This window comes from Neopelma chrysocephalum, unplaced genomic scaffold (genome assembly GCF_003984885.1).
Source record: "Neopelma chrysocephalum unplaced genomic scaffold, ASM398488v2 Primary Assembly neopelma1_44, whole genome shotgun sequence".
NCBI classification, from domain to species: domain Eukaryota; kingdom Metazoa; phylum Chordata; class Aves; order Passeriformes; family Pipridae; genus Neopelma; species Neopelma chrysocephalum.
Genome location: NW_020897703.1, coordinates 21498251 through 21519457, shown reverse-complemented (window position 1 = coordinate 21519457; position 21207 = coordinate 21498251). Strand labels below are relative to the sequence as shown.

General features: G+C 38.9%; 1 protein-coding gene across 1 annotated transcript in view; it reads left to right on the top strand.

The window, feature by feature from the left end:
• Positions 1-21207, top strand: part of CNTNAP5 (contactin associated protein like 5) — a 292078-nt gene that overhangs the window by 65220 nt on the left and 205651 nt on the right. Inside the window, exons 2-3 of the mRNA XM_027678926.1 lie at positions 6921-7031; positions 14841-15034. Coding sequence (XP_027534727.1) covers positions 6921-7031; positions 14841-15034 — 305 coding nt within the window. The remainder of the gene's footprint in view (positions 1-6920; positions 7032-14840; positions 15035-21207) is intronic.

Genomic DNA, 21207 nt, shown 5'->3' with positions numbered 1-21207 from the left:
AATTGCAGCTACAGAAGGCAGGAGAAAAACAGATGAAGTGAAAAGCATCTGTCGTCACTCCTGAGGACTGTTAGAGGCATGGTACAAAACGCATGGTTTATGTCTTTAAAACAAAGTATGCCATTAAGTGGATAATGCTAAGAGGAATTTTATCTAGCCTATAAATACCAGTGAATCTTTTCAACTTCAAATCCCAGTACAGACACAATTTACAATTGCAATCAAAATGATGCACACAATTTAACTTCAGTACCATCTGTAACTCTGCTGGTATTTTAATAATGAATAAAATTATATCTTGGCAACAAAAGTCTCAAATAAAATACCTTTAAGTTCCAAGCGAGACCTCTAAGAGCAAGCTACAAGGCCTCTGGTTTACCCTGAAATCTCCTTCATGTTTACTATAAAATGGATATATCTGTATTTAAATAGTTAACAGTGACAAAAGGTCTGTGTGATTCTGTGAAGTCCTCGTTAAACTACCTTTGGAGTTCAGGAATCACAGTTCAGGCAAGGGTTTGCACAGCTGGTCACAAGTACTCCTGCCCTCACTACACCACTTGTATCCGGTTCAGTAGAGACATGTGAGCAGTGACATGCCAGGCCCTGCGTACTTGAAGAAGAGCACCTACAGGAAGCAGTTATCATCCCTTAAAAAGCCTTTTATTACGACAGAATGGTGCAGGAGGCGTGTCACTTACTATCTTCTGAATTTGTCTTTAGGACTCCACTGTGAGACCTAACCACACCAGTCTCTGGGTTATAATTTCCCTTTCTTTTTCATCTTCTTCAATTTGTATATTTTGTAGAGAGGAGGCAATTTTGGCTCTGTTAATAGTTTGCATGCTATGTTCTGTTCCCCAAACTTCCTTCAACTGCATTGCTGGGCGATACTAGTCCCATGTTCTTAGTCTGGGTACTGCTGTCACAGCATTTATAAGTAATTCATGATGTTTATGATCGCTAATAGAGTAGCTGCAGCACACACCTGAGTCTTACTGTGGCTTGTCAAATACTTTCCATTGATGGTGATATGAGATTGTTGCTGTAAGTATCAGTATGATAAGTAATTATTTATCATAGTGGTAGGAGTTCTTGACTAAAAATATACTACCATGTAAAAACCATGTGAACCTCGCAGTCAAATATTTTCTGCACATTTGTCTTGGTGAGGGTACATTACTACTAATAAAAGCAGTTAAAATCTGATGTATGGGGGATCTGCGAAGCCTTGGGATTAGTAATCTTTCACTAATTGTGTCCTCTTCATCTAAGCTTTTGTAGAGACATCTCACTTGTGGCTGGTAATGAACCTGCCTGTGTGCCAGGGATGGATCCTCTTCAAGGGACATGCTGTAAGAAACATTGGTGTCACCATGATGGATTTCTGGGGTTTATGATTTTTTAAATATCTTCAGTGTCCACTAATCAGAAATTTTCTAAATTTATACCAACTGCTGTGGATGAATGCTGGGTCAGTCTACCATGCCTACCAACACCAAGTCAAAACAAGTACTACAAGAACTAGTAAAGTTGGTCTGAATCTCTGATTTCTATGCAAACTCAGTTTTGGTAATATGTTATCTGTATTTCAGAAACCTGTTATTCTTCAGAAGCATTTGAAATCCTGTATACATTTTTCTCAGTGATTTTTTTTCATACTTATCACAGATGTCAAAGGCTTTCTGTCCTGGGGTAAAAAAAGTGTTTTTCCCTGGAGTTAGAAAGTGGTAACCCCTGAGGGGGTGGTGTTCTTGGTGTAGGACCCAATCAGAAGCTACATTTCGCTACTGTGAAAATCAACATATTGCAACAGGCCGGAAAAGAAGGGAGATGACATAGTTGGAAGAGACGCAGCCATAGTTTGAGACCACGAGGAGAGAGGGGCCAGGAGCCCCACTGGGGGCCAATGCCCCCAGGCTCCCGGCTAGGGGCTGCAGGAACCTGGAACACTGTTAAACTGTAGCTAAGAGCTGGAGGAAATTTCCTTGCTGTGAGTGGACAACCGGAGACACTGAAAGAGGTGGTGGAGCAGCACTGAACAGAGAACTGTGGCCAAGAGCCAAAAGAGATAGCAAGCAGCGAGATGGCACATAGCCAGGCTGAGAGACAACGAGATGTCCTGCAGGAGGGAGAGCTGGCAACAGGGCAGAGAAAATTCGGTAGAGACTGTTTTGGGGTAAGACTGAATTACTTTCCCAAAACCCTTGGAGACCCCTCTTAGAAGGAGGGGGTGGACTTTCATTTGAAGGGAGTCCTGAAATGCAGCAGCACCGGAGAGAGGAGCTAAGAAGCTCAGAGATGTTCTGAAGCTGGATCAGGACGGGCAGAAGGAATGTGGGGGAAGTGGCCTTGCCCCCCTGCTGCTGCCATGCTGGCAGCTGAGACAGAGTAAAGGAGCTCTGGTAGAACGCTTGGGGCAAAGACTGAACTCAGAGCTACCCTAAACATTGTGACTCAGGAGGAGCTTGAATCCCCTGAGGAAGAGACTTTCACGAAGATGCCTTGCACTTCATGATATGATGTGCTGAGATGAGCCTTTGTCCCGGCTATCGCAGTCCACAGGAGAGAGACCTTTGGCTGGAGCCGAAGGGCCGAGGGGTGAGAGAAGACCCCTTGTGTTGTAATAGAGAGAGAGAGAGATTCCAGCTACGACAACTCCAGCTACGACTGCTGCTTTGAAGAGAAGAGACACTGCTGCCCTGAAAGTGAAAAGGATCTTTTTTTCTTCCCTTCTGAACTTTTATTGGAGGGAAAGGAGAGATTTGATCTAATGTAAAAATATTGCTTTACCATAGGAAAGATAGTTAGAATTGTGTATATAATGTATTATAGTATTTATTTGTGTGAGTAATAAACTGTAATATAATTCCCCTTCCCCCATACTGAGTTGTGTTATGTCTGGAAAAACCCTCTCACACTGAAACAAATTGTGGGAGGGGTGCTTGGACTTGGCAATTGGATTTTTGAGGGTCTCAAACCACCACACTTTCACAAAATACAGAGCTTATTCAGATATTTGAGTAAAAAGGCCTTTTCTGAAGTTCTGTTTAGTGTACTAATCGCTAAAGCTGGTATTATCTGGCATGTTTTGAAAGAACCTAAGAGTTAGTTATCTTACTTAGATGCTTTTGAACCGATAAAAATTATATTTGTGGTTTTGTCTCAAAAAATTTCTCTTAAATTAAAATACATGGGGAAAGAGGGAGAGAAGATTTCCTTGGTTTTATTTGGAAGGCAATTAAAACTACAAGAAAGGAATCAAAACCGATCAATAAAACAACGTCATTAGAGGTTGATGAATTTCTCCTTTTTTTTTGTTAATTTATCATTATTTTATAAAAATCATTAGTGAATAAAAATCAGAAAAAACAAGTTGATAAAGGTAAATATTTTTCTTCATTTCTGGAGCAAGATTGCTTATGAAAGTTCTAGTAATACACCCTACTGTAAATGCTTTCTATAATTGCTTTTTTCTCAGAAGTCAACATATTCAAGATCAGCAACCTTTTCTCAAATGCAAGTAAACATCTGTATTATTGTGTTATTTGCATGAAGGCTTATAGATACAATTAGACCTTTGTCATTATTTCTTTGCTAATTATCTTGTTGACAAAGAAATACAGGAGAGAAAACTGGGTAGTAAATGCTCTTTCATGAGCATCCAGATGTTTTAAATTCTGTAGTGTAGAATTTTTCATTGTTAAAACCAACATTTTTAACAGACATATAATGCAGTTGACTCAAAGAAGCAAAATTCCTGTTCTAACAGGCAGACTTCCAAAGCGAAAAGAACTATAGGTCAGGAACTATAAATCCAGGAGCACCTGCAATAATAGCTTTTTTCTGTCACATGAAGTGGGGGAGACAAAGTCTCTTGAAATGTATGTGCTGGGATTATATGATGGGAATCAGAATACATTGGCTTTGCTTTTGGTTTTACTGTAGATCTTCTCTGATCTTGCATAAGCACAAAATGTTTCATCTCTTTCTTGTCTGCACCCGTCACAAAAGGAAATATGACAATAACAACCTTTCTGTGAGAGTTTTCTAATCTTGACAGGTGTGTGTTGGATGGCTTGTTTGTTTGTTTTGCAATACTGCCTTCTCATAGAAGCAGGGCCAATGGGATGATCCTCACTGTGTGCACATTGCACCTTTTTGAACTCTATTTCAGCTAAGTTTACAAAGAAATATCAATCTCAAATCTATACAGTTTGTACATGTATGGTCTCCAACAAGGGTTGCATCAGAGCTGTTCTGCATGTGATCTGGATTGTTGTACATGCACAAGGGGACTGAAGCATCCCAAGCACTTTACTGTACTGTACTTTGAAATTTCATTTGGCAGGTAAAAACTGTGCCATGTCCTGCACTGTTGGTCTGTGCGTGTAGAGCTGTTGGTGCAACCTCTGGTGTTGCAAGTTTAGTTTTGACTGAGGGAAGGGCAGAAGAGTGATCTTGCATCTTGTCAGAGTATCCATTTAAAAATAAACTTCACTTGGAGGAAATTCCTGCAAACACGGAGTCAATCAATTGTTACTCTCTTATCTCTTGGAAGTTGGACTGCATTAGTCCTGGGGCTCTCAGAACTATCATCAAATTTTTAACGCTGTCCTAAATGCTGAAGCCTTAAACTTAATGTGTTTATATAGTTAGATATTATTTGAGGGAAGAATTTCTAGATGTAGTGGATCTGTTTTTTCTTCCTTTCCTCCCTTTCTTTTGTAGAAGAAAAAAAAATAGGGATCCTAGAATTTGGTGTGAAAATGGTGTTGTAGTGCAACAGCAGCAAAGATCCAGGTATGTGTGTATGGAGACAAAAACAAAGGATGTGGAAATGTAGACAAAGCATCTGGTAGGTAAAACTAATTGTCACTTTTCAGGCTAGAGCCTCCAGAGATCCCAGGGAAAACCTTAAATGTGTTGCTCTGAAATTGTTTACTCTTGCTGCGATGTTGAGACGCTCAGTGTCCCATAGGCATCCAATCCTACCTTTGAAGAACAGTGAGAACCCAGAGACTGTCACTGAGACTCTTGCCATGAGCAACTGTGGAGCACAGGCTGATGTGCTGAGTTCTCTCGTGGTCCAGAAGTAACCACAGGGGACTGAAGAGAGCCAGCAGTCTAAACACTATTTAAACTGAAATCTCTGCATTCAGTTATTTCCAGCTTCACGTTTTAAGTGTTGCTGAATAGTCATGTAGGTCTGTCGCTAAGACTTTGAACCTTCTTTTGAGAGGTTCCAACCCCCTCTGTTGGTTTTTAAAGAATGCAGAAATTTGGGTGAATTCAGTGCCCTGATATACTCACCATTTGAGATTTTTGCTTAAGTCTCTGTTCAGGTTGCAAGTGACAATGAATTTAAGACCCTTATTTTAATTTACGGGTTGGTTTTTTTTAAAGTCCGAATAGAACATTTAAGACCTGATCTCATGGTTTACCAGGAGACCGGCCCTCCCCAGACCTTTCTGCTTTGCAGTCAGAAGTTCTCTTTGCAATTCAAAGGGTACAAGTCATAGAGAATCTGCTCAGGATAACATAGTAACTTGTTTTGTTGGCTAATTATCCTCATGGCTACAACATCAGTGGCATACTTGTCCCTAATTTGTCTAACTTGCAGATCTTGTTAGGTTTTTTTGCTCTTGGTAATCAAAGAGATGGAAAAGGTTCTGTACAGAAGTTTGCTTTTTGATATCCACCATTCAATACACTGATATGAATTATATTGATTACCCTGATTGTCTTTCATATAGAGCTGGATTTTGATTACAAAAATATCTGTACTGTTTTAAAGAGTCATTGTAAAAGAGATGAGAAATACTTTAGCGTAATCTGGCTTATTATGGAAAAGGTATCGCCCAGTTTAAGAAATTCTAAATTTGTTGTCATAACCATAAAGCAAGTTTTGCTTTTATTCTTGGTCTTTTGTAGCCCTGAAGTATCATGAATGGATTATTTCTCTTCCCTTTCTCCATTCCCCTGCTTTCCCAATCCTTGCAAGTTGCATATTTGCACTCTGAGTGAGAGAACACTATAGTGGCCTGAGATTGTGCCTACCTGCAGGATTTTTCCAGTAATTAGATCCATGTTTGCTCTATGGGAGATTCAATTAAAAATGAGAGGGATTTATTATTATTATTACCTACTGAAACCCCACATTATGTTCTTGAGTGTGTGACAGCATTGTAATGAGCAAACTTACTCTACTTAATTCCATCTTTATTCAAATATTATGGGATCAAAAATTCAACTTGAGTGTTAGTCTAGCCCATCTGTCCTCATGTAGATGTAAAAGAAAGAGGGGAGAGACATAGAAGCTACTCATGTGAGTGAACAAGACTAATTTGGCTGTGCATCTGTGTGTGAGCTTGGGGAAGAAATGAAGGAAATGTTCGGGTTTTGTGATCATAGTGCAGCATGTGACTCTTGTGAAGCGCGGGACACACTTTTACATGTTGCAAAAGGCCAGGTGGCATGTCCCTGTGTGTCACTTCTACACAGAAATAGTGAAGTTCTAACTCCTACATTACATACCTGTTCTGTGGAAAAACTTTACTGAACACACCACCTGGGTTGTCCTCTAAAGTCTGCCAGGGCATTGCTGAACTTTTCCAGTGGCTTTTGCAATTACCCTCTAACTACAGCGTAGACTATGAAATTTCATTCATTGAAAGGAAAGTATTTTTCAGCTTCTGAAGTATTCAGTGTCTTAAGAACAGCTCTCACTCAGTTGCTGTCCTACCAGACAGTCATTCTGGAGGGTAAATTTCAGTCTCACAGGAACTCAAGCACAACTGTGCTCTGACTCCAGTCTCTGTTTACTAAGCAGAAACAAACACCACTTGGAGATAGCACAAGTTGACATGTGTGTTACTCGTACAATGACCTCTATGTTTTATTTTTTGCTTTTTTTTTAGATAATTGTGATGATGCGTTGGTATCTCCCTTACCTTCAACAGCCCTTACCAGTTCCTCTGAGCTCTCCAGTTCCCACAGTCCCAGCTTTGCAAAGCTCAACAGGCGAGATGGTAAGGTTGCAGTATGAAATGCCTAAACTATTCTTTTTAAGCACATTTGCAAAGAGTTACTTTTTATGTTGTATGTGTGCAGTGCATTAAGAGACAAATTGAATAGAGCTATTAATTTATGCTTCTGAGAGTGAGCTATGTAGGAGCTATTTCTTCCTTTATTATAGAAAGCTTCTATTAAATTCAAAGCTCTCTACTTCTCTTTTAGAGACATCCTTAAGGAAGTTCAGATAATCTTTCTGCTTTTGATGAGTTTCCATAATTTTAAGAGCCTGAAGGTCGTTAGTTTAGAGGCCCTACTCTAAAATGTAGGTGTCAAAGGTAGTAGTGACTAGATATAAAGTTCCAGTGGAATTCAATGATGACACAACTGTAAAAATAGTGAATGTGATAAAAACTTTGCAGACATTTGCAATGAACAATGTTTGAGGCCCAGATAATGAGTTCACACACAAGGAGGAACTATTAGGATGAAACCTGGTACCAGAAAAGAGAAATTGGCAGTATCTAGGGCATCATTTGACATCCCACTGCAAATTTGGGTTATTGGCTCCCATTTTATTCCCAAGTTAGAGCCTCTAAAGGTTGAAAGACCTGTATTATCATATGTCATGTGATTTTAAATTTAAGAATCATTAGAAAGTATACTCCTAGAAAAAAAGAATTTAATTGAAAATAAATGAAAATTTTCCTTCTTAAACATCTACAAAGTGTCTGTTTTAATCAAACACTATTTGATAAATCTATAGAAAGACAGTGAAGCACTCTCTCTTATATGCTTATCAGTAATAAAAAGGAGTTGCTAGGTCATTAGAGAAGTGTTAGATGGGAGTTATTATATCATATATATACTCTTGAACTAGAGTTTTTCAGCAAGTAAAAAGACATATGGTAGTTGCTCGATAGAAGAAAGTTGTAAACACTGAGCATGATGTTTGAATTTTCCCTGTCTTTGTCTCCAGCTGCTGGCCGGGATGGTGAATAGATATGCTTATGAGATTGTGCAAATGACTCTAAAGACTAATTTTATCTGCAGAAATAAGGAAGAGATTAAAAGTCAATATTATTTCTGATTGTACTGTATTTTAAAGTGATATTAATAATATCTGAAATTATGACAATGATTTCAATTTAATGTCAGAAATTGAACTAGGTTGTATTTAGCTGCCATACAGTAGTTTTGTCATGTAGTGAGGGGTAAGGTTTTGTAGTTTTTTAGACATTTGGTATTGCATGTTGTCCTTTAGCACTAATCAAGGGAACAGGAAGACAGAGTATTGAAACCAAGCCCTAAGGGAGTTGTTTCAGCAACGTTTATTTCATGTTTTGAAGGTTTACATGGTAACTGAGGAGCTGAAGCCAACTCAGGGACCTAGAAGCTAAATTCTACCTTGCTTAATTCTTTTGTTACATGGACTTTTGTAGGAATGTGCAGATGTAGTGGCAGCAGAGTTCACGTGGCTACGTGTTGTGGCTTAACCCCCAAAAACAATGTAACCCCACATAGCCACTCACTCCAGTGTGGCCTTACCCACAGTCCTTTCAGAAGTAAACTTGCTCCTGCCTTACCCACGGCTGCAGTCTCTTCAGGCATGTACCTGCTCTGTCAGAGGCTTGGCCATGGCCATGTGCTTTGACATACTTCAGCGTGACCTCATGCATAGCCATAGATGCTTCAAGGTGTATTTTCTCTAGTGTGGACTTATTCTGGGGCCACAATCCCTTCCAAAGTTGCACCAGCTCTGTACAGAGGTAACAATGGCCACAGGCACTTTGAGATGTACCTGCTCTGGCATGGTCTAATCCACAGCCACAGATACTTCGAGGTGTCCTTTTGCCATGTGGACTCATCTACAGGTCACAGCCCCTTCAACTGGAGTTCACACCGGAGTTCCAGCCTGTCCAGTAGAGTAGCACAGGAGCACAGCAATGCCCTGGCCATTTGCCAGCCCAGGCACATGGCCATTGCTGTTATCAAAATGTTCCCAGGCACAGCAGAGTTGGATGATAAACAGTACAGCAAGCAGCGAAAGCAGAAAATAGCTACTAATGAGCACTAGACTCTAATAAACAGTAAGGGAAGCAAGCCCCATGGCAAACATAGAAGCCTGCTGATTAATAGCTAAACAGCAGTAACAGCTATAAATTCCATCTAGCACATTCCAATCAAATCTGTAATTATCTCAAACCCTTTGAGACCCACGTGGGGCACGTGTCATGGCTCAACCCCAGAAACTCAGCTCCACACAGCCACTCACTCACTCACTCCCCCCTGGTGGGATGGGGAAAAGAATCAGAAGAGTAAAAGTTATAAAAGTTGTGCATTGAGACAAAGACATTTTAAAAAGTAAAGCAAAAGCCTTATGTACAAGCAAAACAAAACAAGGAATTCATTTACCGCTTCCCATGGGCAGGCAGGTGTTCAGTCATTTCCAGGACAGCCGGGCTCCATCACATGTAATGGTGACTTGGGAAGACAAACACCATCACTAAGAACATTCTCTCCTTCCTCCTTTTCCCCCCAACTTTATATGGGAAATATATGATGCCATATGGGAAGGGATATTCCTGTGGTCAGCTGGGGTCAGATATCCCAGCTGTGTCCCCTCACAACTTCTTCTGCCTGCCCCAGCATCCTCACTGGTGGGTTGGGGTGAGGAGCAGAAAAGGCCTTGGCCTATGTGTAAGCACAGCAGTAACAAAACAAAACTCAGCAATAACAACAGTATCTCTGTCTAATCAACACTGTTTCCAGCACAGTCCCAAGGAAAAGCCCGATACCAGCTACTTGAAGAAGACTAAGTCACTTGTTCTAGAACCAGCACAGTTTTTCATCTTGGGTTGGAGCAGCAAGCAGTATTAGATGGTGGCTGAAGAAACTTTCTTTGACTGTCGCTTGAACGCAAACAGTAGATACCTTTACAAGAAATAACATTCACTAACATGGACTGGGCTATGGCTTTCTGATAGTGTTGGAGTGTTTTGATGAGTTGGTTTAGCATTGCAATTGATAAGACAGTGCTGCAAGGAACAATGCCTCCAGATAGAAAGCCAGATCAATATGTTTGTTAATGTAAATATGAATGCAACAAGTGAAGATGAAATTATAAAACTCAACCCAGACCTTTATCAATAGAAAGTTATAATTCATCAAGTTAATTCAGTAAAAAAGATAACAGTAACTAAAAGGTTGTTGTTTAAAAAAGGCCTGTGGTAGTGGAATGTGCTGTTTAAAAAACAAACACACAAACTACCCCTGAGTAAAGCTTAGTGTGAACAACTGAAAGTGCTAAATTAAAACGCTGATAAATCTGTACTTGTAACAGTAAAGCAGCTAATATAATTCTGATAAATGTGATTCTAAGTTATGAAATATATTATTTATCCATGAGAGGGATTTATCAACTTTTTTGCTTACAGTAAATAAATAATAAAAAATAATAAGAAAATTGCTATAATAGCACTGTATCACCAAAGATTTTTAAGTTCTTATTAGCTCTTAACCTGAATAGTCAGTATAAGCAATTATGTATGCGAACATAAAACATATATAATGTTAAAAAGAATTTGTTTTGTGGCCAGGAAGTGTTTGATCTGGGCATTAAAGTAAAATTCTGCACCAGGGAAGCACTTAGTTACAGCAGGAAGTTCAGGAGATTTAAGTGCAATTTAAAGCCAGTTGAGCTGTTTGCAAGGCACTGTAGGGTGGAAATAATAATTCCTTTTGCTTTGTATTAATGAACTACAAATAAGCATGGGCATCCTGAGCAGCCCTGGGGAACAGCAAGAAGCACTGACTGTGTAACACTGGGCTTAAATGCAATTTTTGAAACAACTATGACAAAATGTACAAATAGCCTGAAAAAGAAAGAAAAGTATTTGATCATATTTCTTGGAATCATGTGGGTCTCCAACTGAGAAACCATCAGATCTTTGCTCTCCTTATATTTCCAGCATTTTGATTTGTTGCCATGGAGAATATGAGCAATATATCAGATTCCTGTGGTACTGTTTCTTCACTGGGACATTTTCTCCATACCATGTTGAATGTCTCCTTTGAAATGATCCATAGAAAATGTGAAATGTGTGAACTGTGAGGAATGGTGGTGTAGCACAGTGTTCAGAATCCTGTCAATGCAAGTGGGAATCTGATGGGCAGAAGGAAAAATTTTATGTCCCTCAGACATGTTGTAAAATGTCAAACATGGACTTTATTGAGCATCCTGTCTCTCTTGTTTTCATGTGAGAGGTAGTGTGACATCTTCATACATTAGTACTTTCTGGATTACCTAAAACAAATGTTTAGATCTGGTGGGCATAATCAAAGCCAAATTTTGTCTGGTTTGTGTTTATGCCACACTTATTAAAAGTTGTATGGTTCTCTTCAATTTCCTTGTGCCCAACTGCAGGAAAAGGATGTCAGGGCTATGCTTGTATCTGTTCAAAGGGGTTGGTGTCCTGTAAATAGTGTCTCCAATAGCCCGTGTTTTTACCTGTTAGAGCTTTCTTGTCCTTTGTCTTGGGTCTGCACTGGCAAACGATCCCCAGGACAAACTTCACTAGTGGGTTGAGGAGAAAATGGTTGCAAATAGTTGCTATGCTTTGGATGTGCTTTTTTGCTACTTATTGGAAAAAGTATGGGATGGGGTATTTAAACACTATAAGGAATGATGTGCATAAAAGAAATGTGGAGAGACAGATTGTGGCAGTATCCAGTATCCTTTATGCCACCTGCTCTGTGTAGCAGAGCAAACATGGAAGAAAATATATTTATTGATTTTTTGCACTCACAGCTGTATTTGGTGAGGATTTGGGATAACAACAAAAGCAAGCAGAAGCTACATGTTTGCTTTATTAGCAGAAGTGAGAGAGGCCCAGTGGGAAAAGCTTTAGTTCTGCCCTCAGTCATGCAGCCAATGCAGCTCTGCTGTTGCAGGGATTTTAGCTGCCATTCTTACAACAGTAGAATTACTGTCCATCTGTGGAAATGGTAATGATGGAAGGCTTGGGAGAGGAAAATACAATGGGCTTTTTTCTCCATTGGAAAAGATATATGAAGCAGCTACTCTTCTATAAAGACATGGTCTGTAACTGATACCTCTCTTGCAAGACCAGCTCTGGAGAGGTGATGCTACAAGCAGGTGTCAGTGCTGTGTCGTGCAGTGCTTACATCTAAAGAGTGACATTTCCAGCAGATAAATCTGCTCATGTAAAGAGATATGCAGTTCAGGGAAACCATGTAATCTGTGATTTTAGAGCTCAAGCTCACCCCAGATCTCCCAAATTTCCATTCAGTGTGTATCATTTGTTTGACTTCGAAATTATAAGCCTAGGGTGCTGTGCTCAAACTGGAAAATAGCAGTGCATAGTAAAGCCAAACACTTTTGTGGAAAGCATATCACATTCCTACCACTTGCAGCAAAAGGGACAGAGCATAAAGTACATAGAGTAGGTATTTAGTTATGATATTTGATATCCTACTGGAAAGCACCTGTGCTAATAAGCTTGGCTTAAAAATTTATGTATAAACACGAACAGAGAAAGCAAAGCTTTTTATTTTTTTTAAATGGGAAACTCATCAAATAAGTTATTTATTATAAGTATTTTTCTCAATCCAGTTTTTGCTGTTTTTGTTATAAAAGACAATAAAGGAAAGATGAAAATGCCCAGATTTCTTTTAATATTTATGAAAACATCTAGGATAGGCTCTTTGAAGCCTTGAAGGAAACAGCTTTGTTATAACAACTTTTGAACCAAATTTTTATATTGGTTCAGTTCCTGGAATAAAACTGTAAAAAAAGCAGCAACTATTGTTTTCAGAGTCTATTTCAGATTTTGGATATTACAAGCCAAAGGAATTTTGCCTTTGGATTGTATGTACATTATTCACAATTTGGTGTAGGAAAAATCTGCAATTTGTTGCCTTTGAATATAGCTACAAATTTTGTGTCTTAAAAGCAGACAGAAGTATTCTTTATATGACACTTCAAAAAAAAAAAAAAGAAAAAAGGTGGTTGGAGAAGAAACATTATTAGGACTTTTAACAGGAAGTATTATAGTCTTATATAAGCTATATTTAGGTTTAGAGTTAAAAGAACTATGAAGTAGGCAGAGAAATATTGAGTGATGAAGTTCCTAATGTTCTCATTAGGTCTTTCATGACATGCTCATGGGAGAGAGTATTCTATTTAAGGCAGGTAAAATAATCACAATGATGACAACTTCTATTGTGATTGAAAAGGGTAAGATAAATCATAGCACTAACAAACAATATGCATTGGTTTGGTTGCAAACTATTTTCCCTGGAGAGTTCTTGTAGAGGAATGAAGACTGAGTCATCCGGGGGAGCAGGCACGATACTCAGTTTGAGCTGTGGAATAGATATGCTTCTGTTTCAGGAATTAGGATAAATCTTATATTAATGTATTGTAAATAATGAAAATTCTAACATTTGTTCTTAGACAAAGAAATTTCAGTTGTGAGTAGGAAAGTACAATGCATTCTAGGAGAACAAAGACATTTTTTAAAGTGCAAAGTTATTGAAATTGTGTTCTTTGTTGGAAACCACATTTATTAATATTTCAACTCTGTTCACTTCAATGAACTCTTCAAGGAGCAAACTTTGAGACAGATCGGTTAATAAGATTAAAATATTAAGATAAATCCAGGTATTTATAACCAAAGTTTAGAGATGCATTTTGTTTGGAATGCTTATTTGCAATCATTCCTGTAGTTTATACAAGGAATTGTTAGTCCTTTACTACCAGCTCTGTATTTCCCCCTTTTCTTCCCAATGTGCTTGTGTTCACTGTAGTCACATGTAAGTGCTTTTGTAAACTTCATTAATGATGACAAAACAAAAAGAAGATGGGTTGCAGAGGCAGCTTCAGAATTTGCTGCCTTGGATACTTTGTCGATGGCTTCTGTGTTCTTCACAGCTGCACTGCTCGCTTATTTGTAAGCCTGAAGTGAACACTGGGTGTATACGGAGAATAAATGTCTGTAAGTAGAAACAAGCTAAAGCAAAATAAACATAGCCTATAATTTACGGGTGTAAAAGAATTCAAGAGAACATAAAATAATATATTCCAGTCTGGAATGATTTGCCTTTTAACCATAAGCTCCCATAGTGAGCAAAGTGGTAAAACGCAAGCAGTCATTTCAGTTCTGCTTCATTGACTTGGTGTTACTGCAGGCCTGTTTAACCTCTAAAAGAATTTAAGAAATAACATATATCTTTACTTTTAAAGGACAAACATGAATTACAAACTCAGGTAAGAGAGACCACTTTCCAGTGTGAAGGCACTTTTAGTTGTTGAATCAAATGGTCTCCAGCTTTACAACAAATTATCTGAAATGCGTTTACAAGCTGTAGTTAAACCATTCTTTCAAATACTTAGTAGGGCTTAAATAAGGATAGCTAACATTTTTGCATTTCTTTCAAAACATAGCAAAAAAGCAAACTGGAAGTTACAATCTGCATTCCCAAAATTGCTACGAGGGAATAGATATGATTTTATTTTTTTTGTGATAGAGGATGTGCCAACCTCACTGATGTTTGTCCAGCTGCAAAAGAATAAATTTCCTTAAAATTTATTAGAAATTTGAAATTCCTTATGAAATATAAGATAAAGGAGAAAACCTGAAGGAAGCACATCTCATGTAGCATATTTCCTAATACAAAAAATATGAACAGTCACACGTTCAAGAAGTAGAGTCCTCTGTGATGAGTTGAAATAATTACGTGGTTCTACATAATTTCTTTTGCTGTCATTGTCATCTAAATTCTTTTCATCTAATCTCTTCCAGGAGCTGGTGGCTGGTCCCCTCTGGAGTCAAATGAGCAGCAGTGGCTGCAGGTTGACCTTGGGGACAGAGTGGAGATTGTTGCGGTCGCTACGCAGGGCCGGTACGGGAGCTCAGACTGGGTAACCAGTTACACGCTGATGTTCAGCGACACTGGACGCAACTGGAAACAGTACAGACAAGATGACACCATCTGGGTATGTCTGAATTGTGAATGCCTTTGGCCCCCGACCTTTCTGGTTCAGGCTCGTTTTGGCATGTGGAGAAACAGCTTCAGAGTCACATCAGTGGAGTGCTGCAGTAGTGAGAGAGCCGACCCGAGTGACTTCACAGAGTGTTTTGATGTAAATGGGTTATGTCACTGACTGACTGTGTAATACAAGTTTAGGCCCTCAGGACTACATTGTTTTTCAGACTAGGAGGATGCTCAGGGCACTCAAAATGACCTACATGCTTCTGTGCCTGGTTGGCTTTGATTCAGGCACAACAGGGTAAATGGGGCTAATCACCTGTGTGCTTTCTCCAGGAAATATGGAAATTAATTCTATGTCTTATACATGTTTGGCCAGAACAACAAAGCTCATGCTGGGGGAGACGGGTGGTAAATTGCTCCTCAGCTGGATGAGTTGAGGGATGATTTAGCATATACACTAAAAGTGCTCAAGGTTTGCCTAGTATTTTAATGCAGACTTGATACTTGCTGTGTCACGAGTTCAGTGTGTAGCCATGCCAGCTGCTGTTGGTAGGAGTGCATGGGGTAGCAGTGCCTCCACAGGTGTGGATGGAAAAGTTTACAAGTCTTCCTTTTGTGTGGAACATGGCAATTGTTAGTGAGCCAGTAAAAAATGGTAGCATCCTTTCTGTGCTACGTTCTGTGGTTCTGAGATACAGCCCTGGTGGCATGGCAGTATGTGGTGGTAAAAGAAACAGATTCTTCATGAAAATAAAAGGCATAATGTGAAGAGTGACCAAGTAGACTTGTGTTTTTTCTTTGTTTTACACTTCGGTTAAATGCTATGTCACAAAAGCAGATTTTGCTTCCAGAACAAAGTGGCTGCGAATGATGAGAGCTGTGGTGCAGTAGGAAGACATGAGAAGGGCTGCTTAATTTTTCCCTGAGCATGTTGCAGGCTGTGGGGATGCATGCATAGGGAGATTAACTTCTGAGGTTTTAAAATCCATTCTATTGTCACTGTCCTTGGTTTATCATGGTTTGATTTAGGGATTGTGGAAATCCTTCTTCCTTTAAAAAGGCAACTTTGGCCCTAAGATAGTCATAAAGTTGTCAAGTGCTTCACCTATCATTTAAAATGTTTTGTTAGGCTGTCTTTGCTCCAGATACTTACACTTTCTTTAATATATTTTAAACAAGTGGAATTTCATTTTGGACTGAACATAGTAATCATTTAATCTGCCTCTTTACTTCCACCCTTGGGAATCAGAAATCCATAACTGAGATATTTTTACAGATTTAGTGTCAGTTAAGTGCTTCTTTGCCTGAAAATACTATGTGGCTTGGTAAAAATTCATATTAAGATAAATTAATTTTTTATTACATGTCAAACTTTTCAGTCCTTTCTGGAAGCCCTTGTACTTTTATTTTCTTTTGTAATTTCTTTTTTCTTAAAAGGAAACTTGAAAAGGCAACATATAGAATTTACTATAGCAAATCTTCATGTCCCAAGGATCCAATTTATGAGTTTCTGATCTGACACCTAATATTGCACACGAGAGTAAGAACAAGCCTAGCAGGCATGTAATGGTAAATTAGCATTTAGGACCATCTTGAACTCTTTTGTTTTACTAGAGTGATCAGCCATGAAGTTGATTCAAGGCAGATCCTGACATGAGTTCTAAAGCTTCAGCAGATCTGGAAGCTTGCTCTCTGGCGAGGTAATTTTTGTACATATTTCTAATGGAAAACACCATAGGCTACAAGGGTTAATTTTCTATATAAATGGGGAAAAATTAAATAGAATTTGTATGTGGAAAAGGTAACTCTGAGAAAGGATTTGGATAATTTTCCCCTCACATTAGTTTCACTCTGACCATGCAAGCCAGTAACTTAATTCCAGTCCAGATGAACCATTTGCTCCATGTTCCCAGGGGGCTTGAAGGGTTTGTTAGGTTGCATTTCCAAACTTTACTGGTGGAAATATCTGATAATGAAAATCCAAAGTGGGCTCATTTGACTTTTCACTAGACACTTCAGTCCATCTAAACTGGCAAGTCTCATTAACACTTAGGAGCTTGTATGCCTGCCCATGGAATTAATGAAGATCAAGAATTCCTTCTGTTTAATTTTTATTCTAACTAAAGAGAAAGTTGATTTGCTTTTTTTTTTTTCCCTGACACTTTTGGACTTGCTTCACTGAATTAAATTAGATCTAGAGAACCATTCAGAGCACAATGAAGGAAGCCAAAGAGGCTTTCAGAAGCATGTATAGAATTATAATCTCAAATTTTGGAGTGCTTCTGTTTTATTGGCAGTTATCTTTTCTGTATGCTTTTTTCAAACTAAGAAGAAACATAGAAGTGTGCTGTCCAGCTGAATGTTGGAGGTTTTTCCAGACCCTTGGATGAAATGAGGACAAGAACAACATGGTGCTTGTCCTAAACATCTGGCTGTTGAATAGCTGTAAGGGAAGTTCTACATTGCACACCTCTAGGAAAGAACCATTGCCCTTCACTTAAGGCAAGGCAGTGGAGTGGACCATTTCACAGGGTTAGGAAAGCAGCACCCCAGGGTAGCCTCCACTGTCACAATCAGTGACACTGTGTACACTGTACCAATCTATCACACGTTTGGTAGTTTCAGACTTAGGAATCTGTATCTTCGCTGGTTTTAGTTCAGTGATATTTTTTGCTTAGCAATAATGAAAACATCCCTAAATTACCAAGTCTGTTTCCTGCAAAACTCCAAAACACAGTCCTATACCAACTGCTCTGAAAAAAATTAACAGCTAAACCTAGCACATTAATCGCTTTCTGCTTTTTGGGTGGGTGTGGTGGTCTGTCAAAGCAAGATTTAAGTTAGTAGTTTCATATGTCTGGGCAAGGTGGCAAATTACCAGGTTACCTTTCATCTACAGGGAGTGGAGGGGTTAAAATCTAGGTTATTGTGGAAAATTTGCCACTTCAGAAATCTCAGGTGGGAAACACATCCTCCCTGCAGGCTTTAATTTTGAAACCTTTTTCTCTTTCCTTAGGACAGGATATTTGTACTCTGTATGTCCCTCAGGACTTTGAACTTTTCAAATTTTCCTTTTTAAATTTTTGTGTATAGCTAAGCGGGCTAAAAGTTTACCTACTTTATTGCTTTTTTTGTTTCAAAAATCTGTGCTGTTCCTAACTTTAGAGGTGGTCAACACTGACTCGTAGCTCAGATGGGTCAGTATAAAGTATCAATGTGCACTGGGCCTGTCAGGTTCACTGTTGTATCTTCTACTTTAGTAAAGCTAGCTGGAAGCTATGCTTTGCTGTATGGATACTAGTGAATGTCTCACACCAGTTGCTCATTGGTGACAATTTATCATTCACTTTTAGCTGTTGAAAGGGGAGATTATGTATCAGTATAAGATAGTCTGATAATTTTGTCTGTTTTCTGAAGGCAGTGTAGCTATGTGGAGAAACACTTGACAGAGTAACAATATACTGAGTTGCTGAAAAGAAGGGTGTAGGAACTACCTGGATTTCAAGTAGAAATTTGAGGTTTCACTTTGTTTTAATTTGTTTGCATTTCCAGCAAAGGAAAACAGGGTCTTGAATGTCTTTTCCACTGTGTCTGTTAAAGTAAAACTCACAGAAATCCTTAATCTCTGCTCAACTCAAGTCAGATATGATCTGTATTTTTCTTCCAGTCCACTTGTATGACCCAGAGAGAAAGTTACGGTGTATTCCAAGTTGGGAGAACTGCAGCGTCTCTTGAAGGAGGAGGCACTGGCCCAGCCTTTCTCCACTGCATGTCATGGACCATTGGCCACACTCGATGGAGACAGCAAGAAGGCAGGAGTGCCTTTTATAATCCCCAAGGACCTCTGCCCAAATCAAATTTTTCCAAATCACGTCTTTACAAATGTCTGAGGGTCTGTATTGCAAGTGGTGCTTCTGAGTAGTTTCCAGTCACATGGGTATAGGTTTTGTCCACCCATATGTCATAGGTGTCCTTCAGTGCCTCTGAGACTGGGGTGCATAAATTCTTTACTGGGCTGCTGATAAGACAGATGCTTGCACTCCAGCATATATGACATATCACTAGTAAAAATCCCTTTCTCTTTATAGAGATTACAAGGCTTATTATCCTCCTCTCATGGCATGCATACAGCTCCCATCAACTTCACCATTAATGAGTGCTGCATAGACAGATCGCGAGGAGAATCAGAAAACCTCTTAAGTTTTCACTCAGCCTGTGTTTATGATGTTAGTAAATTCTGCAGCTGGAGTTGAAGACAAGACAGATTAGCCATTTAAAACCAATTTTCCAACCCCATTTGTATTTAAATAATCTTGTTACAAAAGGACTCCGTGGTTCAGAGCAAACTAGACTTATAATTATATTTTCAATATGGATAAATCAGCTATGTGTGGACACACTAGCTATTGATTGGGAGACATAAAACATAAATCTTATGGCTTGTAACAAGTAAATGATTTTTCAGTGTTTTTAAGTGTTGAATAATTCAGAATTTTCTTTACCTGCATACACATTGCAGCTTGAGTCAGTCCAAATAGTGTATTTTACTGGGAAAGAAGTGTAGACTGTGATACAATGCTATTTCATTTTAGATAGCAATTTTTATGCTATCTATATTGAAAAATACTCTACGAAGCTGAAAAATGCAATTATGCAGGAAGGCACAAAGAAGAGGGGATTAAACAAACATAGATGTATGCCACAAAAGGAGAAAAGAGTTGTTATTTATACAAAGTTTTGAAAGGAGAAGAAGTTGTGGAACTGGAGATAAAGGGAGACTGATCTGACGGTGGCAGAGAAGGCTTTTATATTATAACAATGAATCTGTGCAGAAAGGCAATGAAGGGGGAAAATGGCATAGATAGCATGGACAGTTCATACTGTGTGCAAACACATACACAAGCAGTAGCTGGCTGCTGGCTGTTGGTTGGTGAAACTTCTTACACATCTGCCGTCCACTGCACATGGAAGGCAGAAGATGGCTCTGGGTAGAAGGGAGACTGTGAACCCTAAGCCCAAAGCTATATCAGAATATTAGAAGTGCTTCTCTAATGTTGGACCATGACACCTTGGTCATGCAAGGTATAAAGCAGAGCTTACCCCGTGGAGAAGTGCCACAGTGGCAGTCCTGCTTCTTGCAGGTGTGAGGATGCTGTGTGAGGGCTGGAGAGTTGACAGGAAGTTGAGGATGCCATAGCAATACGTAATTCTCAGGGGAGCAGGAAAAGTATTTAATAGAGGTGATAAAGATCCTTTGTATCCCCTTTCATCAGGAAACTTTTTACTTGTATGTGTGAGCTTTTGCTGAACCAGAGGCTTTTCTAATGAAATCTAGAGGAGGGTCACTCTTAATTGGCTTATAAATCTACAGGGGGGCTGTAAACTTTCCCATTTCTACCCTAGCTGGATAATGACTCTGGGACTGTTTTGGTGAGTTAATTATTGTGAACATAGTTAGAATATTAATCTTCTTGTCAGATTTATAGTTGTGCTAATTTATTCTAAAGCATCTTTTAGCTCCTAGTCCTAATGCCCTCCAAGCAAGGAAAAGTTCTGCGTGTAGCAATAAGAAGTCCTACATTGTTTGCTTGGATTAGAGAATGAGTTTCTGCTTGTCTTATTATAATGCTTCCTGCTGTACTAGTATTAAGATATATTTACTCTCCTTTATGCACAGTAATTATTGCCAGCCAAATAGGTGTTAAATGGTAAGTATCTATGGATTATTTTCTTTTCCATCACTTTTGCTCTAAGAAGAAAAGAAGAAAAAGAAGACAATTGCTACATTGAAATACAAATGAAGCGAGCAAGGTTTTCCAGAAGTTTTCGTTGTTTTTCCTGGCAGAACTATGTTATTACAAGTTTTGAAGAGGCAACCATTATCCATTTGTTGTATTTAGGACTGTTCTGATTTAAGACTGCCTGATTTCTGAGATGCAGTTTGGATATTATTAATTTGCTTCTGATTCTGGTTTAGCTTACTGAGCTGGCTGTAAATGTGGCCTTCTGAGTATATTCTCAGGAACTCAGTCTTTCTTGATATCGCCAGGGCAGTACTTCTGTTGGGAGGATAATTCAAAGTGTCAGTTTATCTGTTTTTGTTAAGTGCACTCTGTATGGATTTATGCCTGAATAAAATGGATATACTCAGATAGCAAATTACCCTTTACTGTTGAG